Below are 12870 nucleotides of genomic sequence, written 5' to 3'. Positions count from 1 at the left end.
GACTTACCTGGGTTGCGTGATCAGAAAGCGCGCAAGCTTGCCTACAACAACGGCGCCCTCCACCCGAACACCGTCCTGGCTCAGTTCCCCTCCCACAGATCCACGTTGTGTTCAACTTCTATTGCTACATAGCCTTCGTGTTTAATTTGCTGAACCAGCAGCAGAGAAGTTCACGTTGTGCAGCACATCAGTTCACTCCCATCGTCCATGGCTACATCCAAGCCTTCTTCAGACAGGTAAACCAACATCGCAGCAGTACTGATCTGTTGCTCTTCCTTTTCCATATCCTTGCTGGTACCGTATATGTGTGTATGCTATTGGTTTAATTCCTGCAATAATAAACGGCTTTTTAACCTGTTGCAATTTTATGCTCTACTGTTAAGATGTGTTATATTTTTTTTGCCTAACAGAGTACGATGCTTGGTTTCAGGCAACTATAAAACATCATTATATTATTGTACTATTCAAAAATCTGTTGAGGGAAGGTCGGGAACTATCTTAAGATGACAGACAAATGAGGACGGGATACTTTCTTGCATTGAATCATGTTCGGGGACTATCATAAGATGTTTCAGGTCTCTATCTGGCGGTGAGCTACCAGAGAGATTTGCAATTTCTGCACGTGCTACGGGGGGAAGCAGATGCTTATATATGCTTGATATGAGCCATCCTGCTACCTTGAGTCCTTGATGTGAAACAAAGGCTGAAAGCTGCACAAGTTATATGTTCCTTGCTAAAACTTTCAGATCTGAAAACAATGAGGCTCATGGAATATTTTCGTAAGATAATATTTACTGTAAAAATGTCATCTGAGGATTGACACGTTGAGATATTTTTCGCCGCCTCTCGGGAGAGATGAGGAGGCAGAAATGGTTCGCGCCGAGGTAAAGATCTGTTCTAACCCATAGCCGGCGGGCCGCCTCCGCCCCATGAGCGAGGGTCTCCCCGAATTGCGCCGCGGGGAGTCGCCGAGGAGTCGTCCGGGGCTGCTTCTGGCTCACTGGCTGCGGCAGACCCTTCTTATCAACCTTTAGTACTCCGGCCAACCGGTATTACATAAACTTCCCCAGAAATGCCACACAAAGTCATTTAGTACTCCAACCAACCGGTATTACATAAACTTCCAGAAAAACCTTTAGCTTCAGCTATCTTTTCAGGCAGACGAAGAGAGTTTTAACGAAAACTCTCCGGTGACCTTTCAGCATGATCAGCATCCATTTCAGGAGAAGGGGTCAGGAAGTGTATTCTGGCAGGTGACTGTATATCCTGCGTCAATAGATTCCTCATTGCATTCAACTTCTTCTTGTTCCGTGGAAGCCTACCAGGGTTTAGAGGGTTTATGTGTTTGCAGTAGCGACATGCCACTCTGTCGTACAGGTACACATCCATCAGATTCACCGCTACTTTCATGACACGCCTGAGATGACTCACAATGTAATTCCCAAAGCAGAAGATGATGAGCTTGGTAAGGCGGCGGTGCTGGAAATCTGATCTAGGTGATTCCCACTCTACGCCCTTCTGCTCCGCGCTATACAAGTGTTGCCTCCTCCTTACTGGATGATACTCCATTTCACACAGATGATCGATTACCTGCATTCCGCCATCAGGACATAGGTAAATGGTACAAGTTAGTTTTGCCACTCATAGGACATCTGTACTCCAAGTGAAAGCACAGGTGTGTGTAGCCATGCAAGGGTAATAGTAGAGCAACAGCTCTAGGTGCAAACATACTATCATGTACTAGAGTATAACCCATAAAAAAACAAGCGGATTTAGGCAATAACATACCGACATGTAGAACTCTTCTAGACATGGCGCAGCTTCCAGAATGAACATTGTCCACGTGAGATCATGCCCTTCAGGAATCAAGACAAGATTGACAATCCTTAGTCCGCGGAATGCAGCTGCCAGCCTTTCGGTCAGAGGCTCTGGTTGAACCCAAATCTGCAAGAATAAACATATGATAGGATGAGCAGAGAACAAGTGAAGTCAGAACAAAGCAATCATTGCCACCTTACCTTTTCACATTTAAACGCCAACCGCAGATCTTGTACACATATCTCTGAAAGTAATGTACTTAGCCTAACCATTTTGTGATAGATAAAATGAATAGTTGTAAGGTGCAAAAACTCAAGCAATGGGACATGACCAAATGACAACGGTAGGTCTTCGAAAGACATCCAAAACTTGTAGGTTGTCCGGGTCAATTTTGGTAGCCACTTGAGTTCGACTTTGTCAAAACGGCAATTGACAAGACTGAGTTCCCTGAGCTGTGCATGTTCAATTTGGAGTGTTATCCAGTTATCTGTGTCGCAATTGAAAAGTCCTAAATATTTTAATAGCTTGCAAGTGACGAAGATGTTGGAGACGAAGTCAGATTCAGCAAATCTCAAATTCTCCAAGTAGAGTCGTGTCAAACGAGTAAACGCATTCCGACACTCATTAAAAAAGGGCACAAACTGTTTCCCATAGTTCACCACATCATTAAGTGTGCAATGATCGCGGCCCTTCACTGTCAAAATTGTGAATTCAGCTTTCTCAATCTGGTGTACCGCCATGGCCTCGCCAACAACATGTCCAATGGATATGGGGACATCACCTATCAAGTAGAACATCGTAGACAGGAGGCGGATGGTGTCTTGGCCTGGATCTCTGCGTGCTAGTACACTCTTTGTCGCTTTGAAAGTAGCTGCATTGAGCCGAGCCAAATCACCATCAGAGATGTTGGCGCGTGACTCATCTCTTCCAAATAGGCTTAACACACCCTCAGGCAGAGGGTTTATTATAAGTCGGGGGAGCTTGGCGGAAAGCTGACTCCAACGCCTGGAGAGGATGCTGGTTTTTGCAGCGTCCGAGACATGGAGTCGGTCAAGAATATTGAGCAGAATGTCATTGGGCAAGGTGCTGATTCTATCATCTCCGCAGTCTTCCTGCATTTGGCATGGAAACAAATCAGGGTTGATTTCAATCTAGTCATGGATACGCACCTTTGACATTCGCTTGATGCAATTTTGATAGAAGCTTGAAGTATTTTTCCACACATATATTGCAATTATGAAAGAAGCAATTTAGATGCAGTCTCAAAGAAGCAATTATTATGTAGTCCAGAAGATACAAACTTGAAGTAACTAGGAGTGGACCTAGGGGAAACGAAAGGACAATGAACTCACCTCCATGGCTCCCGTAATGAAATTCAATGTAGTACAAGAGTTACAATTCTCATAGTCACAAAGATGTACTGTACAATTTAGATGTAGTACAATAGGTACAGACTTTTTCTCGTAAAGCAACACAAACATTGCAGTTATGAAAGAAGCAATTTTGATTCTGCCTCGGAGTTAAAAAAAATCCATACAATCACAAAGATGTAATTTCGATGCAGTACAAGATGTAGAGAACTGATGATATTTTTTTCCCAATACAAAAATATAATAGAGAAAGAATCGCAATTTCAATGTCGTCCAAACTTGATTTTTGTTCCCGTAAACAGGTTTAAGGAAGCAACTATAATTAGAGGAAAAGAAAGCATCCAGTCTAGAGGAAAAGAAAGGAACTCACCGCCATGGCCCCCGCGTTGATTTTCCGAGGCTTAAATCTGGCACTTGATGGCTCTTGAGTTGCTAGTCTCGTCTGAAAGCTGATATATCGAACGAATCGGTGGTCTGGTCCTGGAGTTGGCGCAAACTCGGAGATTTATAGCGGGTTGGTTCGGGACAAGTCGGAGACTGAAATCGAGATGGATTTGAACTCCTTCAAAAATCTAAACCCGCCCAGCCCCAGATGAGCCCCAAAGGGCCCGGATCTGGGCAGAGAGAGCACCCTACGCGCCACCTCGCCGCCAAGGGCTTGACTAGAGAGTACCGACTATCGACAGAACCCCACCCGTGCCATCCTTCTCCTGATCTTATCCTGATTATCAACGTGGTTGATTTCATCACTGACAGTAACATGTATTCTTGGTGGTTTTTGAGTTGAAGTAAACTGCATCTGAATATATAGCTCATCTTTATTATTTGTTTTCCTAAAAAAGTAGTAATATCCTAGACCACTATAATGGTTGTGTATTTTGTTAAAAGACAGAAGTGTTAGAGCATCTCCAACACACGATGTAAAAGGGGCGCGCGGCGAAAAAATCGCCGGTTTAGCGCGCGCGGCCGGCCACGCGAACCCCCAGCGGACGCGGGAAAAAGGCGCGCGCGCGAAAAACTTTGCCGCGCCCGCGCTTTTGCGCCATCCCACGCGGAAAAGTTGGCGCGTCGGCTGCCCCGCGCGCTATAAAGACGAAGCGACGCGCGCACACCAACCGCTGAAGTTTTCGCGTGTCCATGCCTCCGTCTCTCTCCCTCTCTCCACCGCGTCTCTACCTCCCGCGCCGATGCTCCGCCTCCGCCGGCAAGATGCCTCCGCGCCGCCGCTCCGCCTCCGGCTACCGCAGCGTCCGCACGCGGCCGAGCGGCCGCTTCGACGCGGAGATCCGCTCCGGCGAGGAGCGGATCCGACTCAGAACCTTCGACACCGCGCATGAGGCGGCGCGGGCCTACGACGCCGTCGCCTGGCGCCTCGGCCGGCCCCGCCGCCTGACACGCGTGAAACACACGTCCGTTGGGAACCCCAAGAGGAAGGTGTGATGCGTACAGCAGCAAGTTTTCCCTCAGTAAGAAACCAAGGTTATTGAACCAGTAGGAGTCAAGGAACACGTGAAGGTTGTTGGTGGAGGAGTGTAGTGCGGCGCAACACCCAGTGAAACCGGCGCCAACGTGGAACCTGCACAACACAATCAAGATACTTTGCCCCAACGTAACAGTGAGGTTGTCAATCTCACCGGCTTGCTGAAAACAAAGGATTAATCGTATAGTGTGGAAGATGATATTTGTTTGCAAAGAACAGTAGAGAACAATGATTGCAGTAGATTGTATTCAGATGTAAAAGAATGGACCGGGGTCCACAGTTCACTAGTGGTGTCTCTCCAATAAGATAAATAACATGCTGGGTGAACAAATTACGGGCAGGCAATTGACAAATAAAGATTCAATACATATCATGATGATCACTATGAGATTTAATCAGGGCATTACGACAAAGAACATAGACCACCATCCAGCATGCATCTATGCCTAAATAGTCCACCTTCGGGTTAGCATCCGCACCCCCTCCAGTTGATTAACTTGCAAACAACAGACAATTGCATTAAGTATGGTGCGTAATGTAATCAACACAAATATCCTTAGACAAAGCATTGATGTTTTATCTCTAGTAGCAACAGCACATCCACAACCTTAGAACTTTCTGTCACTGTCCCAGATTCAATGGAGGCATGAACCCACTATCGAGCATAAATACCCCCTCTTGGAGTTACAAGTATCAACTTGGCCAGACCCTCTACTAGGAGAGCATGAAAGAACATAAACAACACATATATGATAGATTGATAATCAACTTGACATAATATTCTATATTCATCGGATCCCGCCAAACACAACATGTAGCATTACAAATAGATGATCTTGATCATGTTAGGCAGCTCACAAGATCTAAACATGATAGCACAAGAGGAGAAGACAACCATCTAGCTACTGCTATGGACCCATAGTCCAAGGATGAACTAACCACGCATCAATCCGGAGGCGGGCATGGTGATGTAGAGCCCTCCGGTGATGATTCCCCTCTCCGGCAGGGTGCCGGAGGCGATCTCCTGAATCCCCCGAGATGGGATTGGCGGCGGCGGCGTCTCTGGTAGGTTTTCCGTATCGTGGCTCTCGGTACAGGGGTATTCACGACGAAGGCTATAAGTAGGCGGAAGGGTAGGTCAGGAGGCGGCGCGAGGGCCCCACACCATAGGGCGGCGCGGGGCCCACCCTGGCCGCGCGGCCCTGTGGTGTGGGCGCCTCGTCGCCCCACTTCGTATCCCCTCCAGTCTTCCGGAAGCTTCGTGGAAAAATAAGACCCTGGGCGTTGATTTCGTCCAATTCCGACAATATTTCCTTTGTAGGATTTCTGAAACCAAAAACAGCAGAAAACAGCAACTAGCGCTTCGGCGTCTTGTTAATAGGTTAGTGCCGGAAAATGCATAATAATGATGTAAAGTATGTATAAAACATGTAAGTATTGTCATAAAAGTAGCATGGAACATAAGAAATTATAGATACGTTGGAGACGTATCAAGCATCCTCAAGCTTAGTTCCTACTCGCCCTCGAGTAGGTAAACGATAACAACAAATAATTTCTGAAGTGACATGCTACCAACATAACCTTGATCAACATTATTATAAAGCATATGAGATGAATGGAGTGATCTGAAGCAAAGATTGCTAACAAAGAGATAATGACTAAACAAATGAATCATATAGCAAAACTTTTCATGAATAGTACTTTCAAAACAGGTATCAACAAGACTTGCATAAGAGCTAACTCATAAAGCAATAAATTCAAAGTAGAATGCATTGAAGCAACACAAAGGATGATTAAGTTTCAGCAATTGCTTTCAACTTGTAACATGTATATCTCAATGGATAATTGTCAACATAGAGTAATATAACAAGTGCAATAAGTAATCATGTAAGGATCAATGAACACAGTTAACACAAGTGTTTGCTTCTAAGACAGAAAGAAGTAGGTAGACTGACTCACCATAAAGTAAAAGAATGGCCCTTCGCGAGAGGAAGCATGGATTACTATTTTTGTGCTAGAGCTTTTATTTTGAAAACATAGAAATAATTTTGTCAACGGTAGTAATAATTCATATGTGTTATGCATAATACTTCCTACAAGTTGCAAGCCTCATGCATAGAATACCAATAGTGCCCGCACCTTGTCCTAATTAGCTTGGATTTACATGGATTATCATTGCATAACATATGTTTCAACCAAGTGTCACAAAGGGGTACCTCTATGCCGCCTCGTACAAAGGTCCAAGGAGATCAATTGCATTTGATTTCTCGTTTTTAATAGATCTCAACTTAGGACATCCATACCGGGACAACATAGACAACAGATAATGGACTCCTCTTTAATGCATAAGCATTCAACAACAGATAATATTCTCATAAGAGATTGAGGATGAATGTCCAAACTGAAAACTTCCACCATGATACATGGCTTTGGTTAGCGGCCCAATGTTCTTCTCTAACATATGCATACTCAAACCATTTGATCATGATAAATCACTCTTACTTCACACAAGACGAACATGCATAGCATCTCACATGATATCCAACAAAGGTAAAAAGTTGATGGCGTCCCCAGAAACATGGTTACCGCTCAACAAGCAACTTATAAGAACTAAGACACATAGCTACATATTCATCACCACAATAGTTTTTAAGCTATTTTCCCATGAGCTATATATTGCAAAGATAAAGGAATGAAATTTTAAAGGTAGCACTCAAGTAATTTACTTTGGAATGGCAGAAAAATACCACATAGTAGGTACATATGGTGGACACAAGTGGCATGGGTTTTGGCTCAAGGTGTTTGGATGCACGAGAAGCATTTCCTCTCAGTACAAGGCTTTGGGCTAGCAAGGTTATTTGAAGCAAACACAAGTATGAACAGGTACAGCAAAACTTACACAAGAACATATTGCAAGCATTATAAGACTCTACACTGTCTTCCTTGTTGTTCAAACACTTCACCAGAAAATATCTAGACTTAGAGAGACCAATCATGCAAACCAAATTTTAACAAGCTCTACGGTAGTTCTCCACTAATAGATTAAACTACATGATGCAAGAGCTCAAACATGATCTAAGAGAGCTCAAAACAATTGCCAAGTATCAAGTTATTCCAAACCATATGAAGCATTTTCTGATTCCAACCAAATAGCAATCAACGAAGCAATTTTCAGCCTTCGGTGAACATTAAAGCATAACTAAGAACACAAGTGTTCCATATGAAAAAGCGGAGCGTAATATCTCCAATACAAGGATGGTGGGATCCAACTTTTATTCAAACCAAAACAAAAATAAAAGCAAATAGACGCTCCAAGTAAAGAACATAAGATGTGATGAAATAAAAATATAGTTTCACTAGAAGTGACCTGATAAGTTGTCGATGAAGAAGGGGATGCCTTGGGCATCCCCGAGCTTAGATGCTTGAGTCTTCTTAAAATATGCAGGGATGAACCACCGGGGCATCCCCAAGCTTAGACCTTTCACTCTTCTTGATCATATTGTATCATCCTCTTCTCTTGACCCTTAAAAACTTCCTCCACGCCAAACTTAAAGCAAACTCATTAGAGGGTTAGTGCATAATCAAAAATTCACACATTAAGAGGTGACATAATCATTCTTAACACTTCTGGACATTGCACAAAGCTACTGAAAGTTAATGGAACAAAGAAATCCATTCAACATAGCAAAAGAGGCAATGCGAAATAAAAGGCAGAATCTGTCAAAACAGAACAGTCCGTAAAGACGAATTTTCCAGAGGCACTTAGCTTGCTCAAACGGAAAAACTCAAAACTAATGAAATTTGCGTACATATCTGGGGATCACGCACGTAAATTGGCAGATTTTTTTGATTTTTCTACAGAGAGTTCTACGCAAGTTCGTGACAGACAACAATTCTGTTTCTACGCAGCAATCCAAATCTAGTATCAACTTTACCATAGAGACTTTACTTGGCACAAAAAAACATGATAAGGAGAGGTTGCTACAGTAGTAACAACTTCCAAGACTCAACAATACAGTAGTAAAATAAAAACATGGGTTATCTCCCAAGAAGTGCTTTTCTTTAACGCCTTTCAGCTAGGCGCAGAAAGTGCAAATCAAGTATTATCAAGAGAAGAAGCATCAACATTATTACCTGGGGAGTTGGGAGTTTTCTCAACAATGCATTGTATCTGGTCTATATAAGTAACTCTTCTTTCATTGCTCTTAGGCTTACTATTCTCATCAAACAAATTTTCAGGAACAAGCCAAGCATAGTTATTTTCTAAAGCTTCATGCATCCCTAGGAGCTTACTAGGTATTGGTACTTTGATCTCCCCCTCATCATTAACATTATTACTGTACTTTAATCTATCCATGTCCTTCTTTTCAAGTGTTTTTGCAAAATTAGTATAAAACCCAAGCCTTTTATGCTTAATAAAAACTTTTCTAGCTTCTTTAGCTATATCACCAAATTCTCTAAGAAGGACCTCTAAAACAAAATCTCTCTTTTCCCCCATCTCCATATCAGAGAGTGTAAGAAACATGTGTTGCATTATTGGATTAAGATTAACAAATCTAGCCTCCAACATGTGTACTAAGAAAGCAGTAGCAATTTCATAATCAGGAGCAAGTTCTACCAAGGATCTATCTTCAAAATCATCAACTATACTAACATGAGTGAAAAAATCTTCTATATTATCTCTTCCAATGATAGACCCTTGCCCTACCAGTATATCTTTCAGAGTGAACTTAGGAGGAAGCATGATGAAATGAACAAAAGGTAAATAAAGTAAATGCAAGTAACTAATTTTTTTGTGTTTTTGATATAAAGCAAGTAAACAAGACAGTAAGTGAAGCAACTAATTTTTTGTGTTTTTAATATAGAGCAAACAAGACAGTAAATAAAATAAAGTAAAGCAAGACAAAAACAAAGTAAAGAGATTGGATGTGGAGACTCCCCTTGCAGCGTGTCTTGATCTCCCCGGCAACGGCGCCTGAAAAAGAGCTTGGCACGCGTGAAGCACACGTCCGTTGGGAACCCCAAGAGGAAGGTTGATGCGTACAGCAGCAAGTTTTCCCTCAGTAAGAAACCAAGGTTATCGAACCAGTAGGAGTCAAGGAACACGTGAAGGTTGTTGGTGGAGGAGTGTAGTGCGGCGCAACACCAGTGAAACCGGCGCCAACGTGGAACCTGCACAACACAATCAAGATACTTTGCCCCAACGTAATAGTGAGGTTGTCAATCTCACCGGCTTGCTGAAAACAAAGGATTAATCGTATAGTGTGGAAGATGATGTTTGTTTGCAAAGAACAGTAGAGAACAATGATTGCGATAGATTGTATTCAGATGTAAAAGAATGGACCGGGGTCCACAGTTCACTAGTGGTGTCTCTCCAATAAGATAAATAACATGCTCGGGTGAACAAATTACAGGCAGGCAATCGACAAATAAATATTCAATACATATCATGATGATCACTATGAGATTTAATCGGGGCATTACGACAAAGAACATAGACCACCATCCAGCATGCATCTATGCCTAAATAGTCCACCTTCGGGTTAGCATCCGCACCCCTCCGAGTATTAACTTGCAAACAACGAGACAATTGCATTAAGTATGGTGCGTAATGTAATCAACACAAATATCCTTAGACAAAGCATTGATGTTTTATCTCTAGTAGCAACAAGCACATCCACAACCTTAGAACTTTCTCGTCACTGTCCCGCATTCAATGGAGGCATGAACCCACTATCGAGCATAAATACCCCCTCTTGGAGTTACAAGTATCAACTTGGCCAGAGCCTCTACTAGCAACGGAGAGCAAGCAAGAACATAAACAACACATATATGATAGATTGATAATCAACTTGACATAATATTCTATATTCATCGGATCCCGCCAAACATAACATGTAGCATTACAAATAGATGATCTTGATCTTGTTAGGCAGCTCACAAGATCTAAACATGATAGCACAAGAGGAGAAGACAATCATCTAGCTACTGCTATGGACCCATAGTCCAAGGATGAACTACTCACGCATCAATCCGGAGGCGGGCATGGTGATGTAGAGCCCTCCGGTGATGATTCCCCTCTCCGGCAGGGTGCCGGAGGCGATCTCCTGAATCCCCCGAGATGGGATTGGCGGCGGCGTCTCTGGAAGGTTTTCCGTATCGTGGCTCTTGGTACAGGGGTATTTGCGACGAAGGCTATAAGTAGGCGGAAGGGTAGGTCAGGAGGCGGCGCGAGGGCCCCACACCATAGGGCGGCACGGGGCCCACCCTGGCCGCACGGCCCTGTGGTGTGGGCGCCTCGTCGCCCCACTTCGTATCCCCTCCGGTCTTCCGGAAGCTTCGTGGAAAAATAAGACCCTGGGCGTTGATTTCGTCAAATTCCGAGAATATTTCCTTTGTAGGATTTCTGAAACCAAAAACAGCAGAAAACAGCAACTAGCGCTTCGGCATCTTGTTAATAGGTTAGTGCCGGAAAATGCATAATAATGATGTAAAGTATGTATAAAACATGTAAGTATTGTCATAAAAGTAGCATGGAACATAAGAAATTATAGATACGTTGGAGACGTATTAAGCATCCCCATGCTTAGTTCCTACTCGCCCTCGAGTAGGTAAACGATAACAACAAATAATTTCTGAAGTGACATGCTACCAACATAACCTTGATCAACATTATTATAAAGCATATGAGATGAATGGAGTGATCTGAAGCAAAAGATTGCTAACAAAGAGATAATGACTAAACAAATGAATCATATAGCAAAACTTTTCATGAATAGTACTTTCAAGACAAGTATCAACAAGACTTGCATAAGAGCTAACTCATAAAGCAATAAATTCAAAGTAGAATGCATTGAAGCAACACAAAGGATGATTAAGTTTCAGCAATTGTTTTCAACTTGTAACATGTATATCTCATGGATAATTGTCAACATAGAGTAATATAACAAGTGCAATAAGTAATCATGTAAGGATCAATGAACACAGTTAACACAAGTGTTTGCTTCTAAGACAGAAAGAAGTAGGTAGACTGACTCAACATAAAGTAAAAGAATGGCCCTTCGCAGAGGGAAGCATGGATTACTATTTTTGTGCTAGAGTTTTTATTTTGAAAACATAGAAACAATTTTGTCAACGGTAGTAATAATTCATATGTGTTATGCATAATACTTCGTACAGGTTGCAAGCCTCATGCATAGAATACCAATAGTGTCCGCACCTTGTCCTAATTAGTTTGGATTTACATGGATTATCATTGCATAACATATGTTTCAACCAAGTGTCACAAAGGGGTACTTCTATGCCGCCTGTACAAAGGTCCAAGGAGATCAATTGCATTTGATTTCTCGTTTTTAATAGATCTCAACTTAGGACATCCATACCGGGACAACATAGACAACAGATAATGGACTCCTCTTTAATGCATAAGCATTCAACAACGGATAATATTCTCATAAGAGATTGAGGATGAATGTCCAAAGCTGAAAACTTCCACCATGATACATGGCTTTGGTTAGCGGCCCAATGTTCTTCTCTAACATATGCATATTCAAACCATTTGATCATGATAAATCACCCTTACTTCAGACAAGACGAACATGCATAGCATCTCCCATGATATCCAACAAAGGTAAAAAGTTGATGGCGTCCCCAGAAACATGGTTACCGCTCAACAAGCAACTTATAAGAACTAAGACACATAGCTACATATTCATCACCACAATAGTTTTTAAGCTATTTTCCCATGAGCTATATATTGCAAAGATAAAGGAATGAAATTTTAAAGGAAGCACTCAAGTAATTTACTTTGGAATGGCAGAAAAATACCACATAGTAGGTACATATGGTGGACACAAGTGGCATGGGATTTGGCTCAAGGTGTTTGGATGCACGAGAAGCATTTCCTCTCAGTACAAGGCTTTGGGCTAGCAAGGTTATTTGAAGCAAACACAAGTATGAACAGGTACAACAAAACTTACACAAGAACATATTGCAAGCATTATAAGACTCTACACTGTCTTCCTTGTTGTTCAAACACTTCACCAGAAAATATCTAGACTTAGAGAGACCAATCATGCAAACCAAATTTTAACAAGCTCTACGGTAGTTCTCCACTAATAGATTAAACTACATGATGCAAGAGCTTAAACATGATCTAAGAGAGCTCAAAACAATTGCCAAGTATAAAGTTATTCTAAACCA

General features: G+C 42.3%; 1 protein-coding gene across 2 annotated transcripts in view; it reads right to left on the bottom strand.

Annotated features, from left to right (window-relative positions):
- Window positions 1–724: 724 nt before the first annotated feature.
- LOC124693480 overlaps window positions 725–12870 on the bottom strand; it is a 19991-nt gene continuing 7845 nt past the window's right edge. Inside the window, exons 1-4 of one of the 2 annotated variants that reach the window (XM_047226952.1) lie at window positions 3559–3857; window positions 2019–2930; window positions 1789–1944; window positions 725–1590 (exon numbers count right to left, since the gene is read on the bottom strand). In XM_047226952.1, the coding sequence (XP_047082908.1) occupies window positions 1174–1590; window positions 1789–1944; window positions 2019–2930; window positions 3559–3564 (1491 nt within the window). In that variant the 5' untranslated portion in view covers window positions 3565–3857 and the 3' untranslated portion in view covers window positions 725–1173. Of the gene's footprint in view, window positions 1591–1788; window positions 1945–2018; window positions 2931–3558; window positions 3858–12870 lie in introns of those variants that run through there. The other variant, XM_047226953.1, reaches the window with a different exon arrangement.

The sequence above is a fragment of the Lolium rigidum genome, chromosome 2 (assembly GCF_022539505.1).
Source record: "Lolium rigidum isolate FL_2022 chromosome 2, APGP_CSIRO_Lrig_0.1, whole genome shotgun sequence".
NCBI lineage: Eukaryota > Viridiplantae > Streptophyta > Magnoliopsida > Poales > Poaceae > Lolium > Lolium rigidum.
The sequence above is the reverse complement of the archived record's forward strand: the minus strand, read 5'-3'. Positions and strand labels throughout refer to the sequence as shown.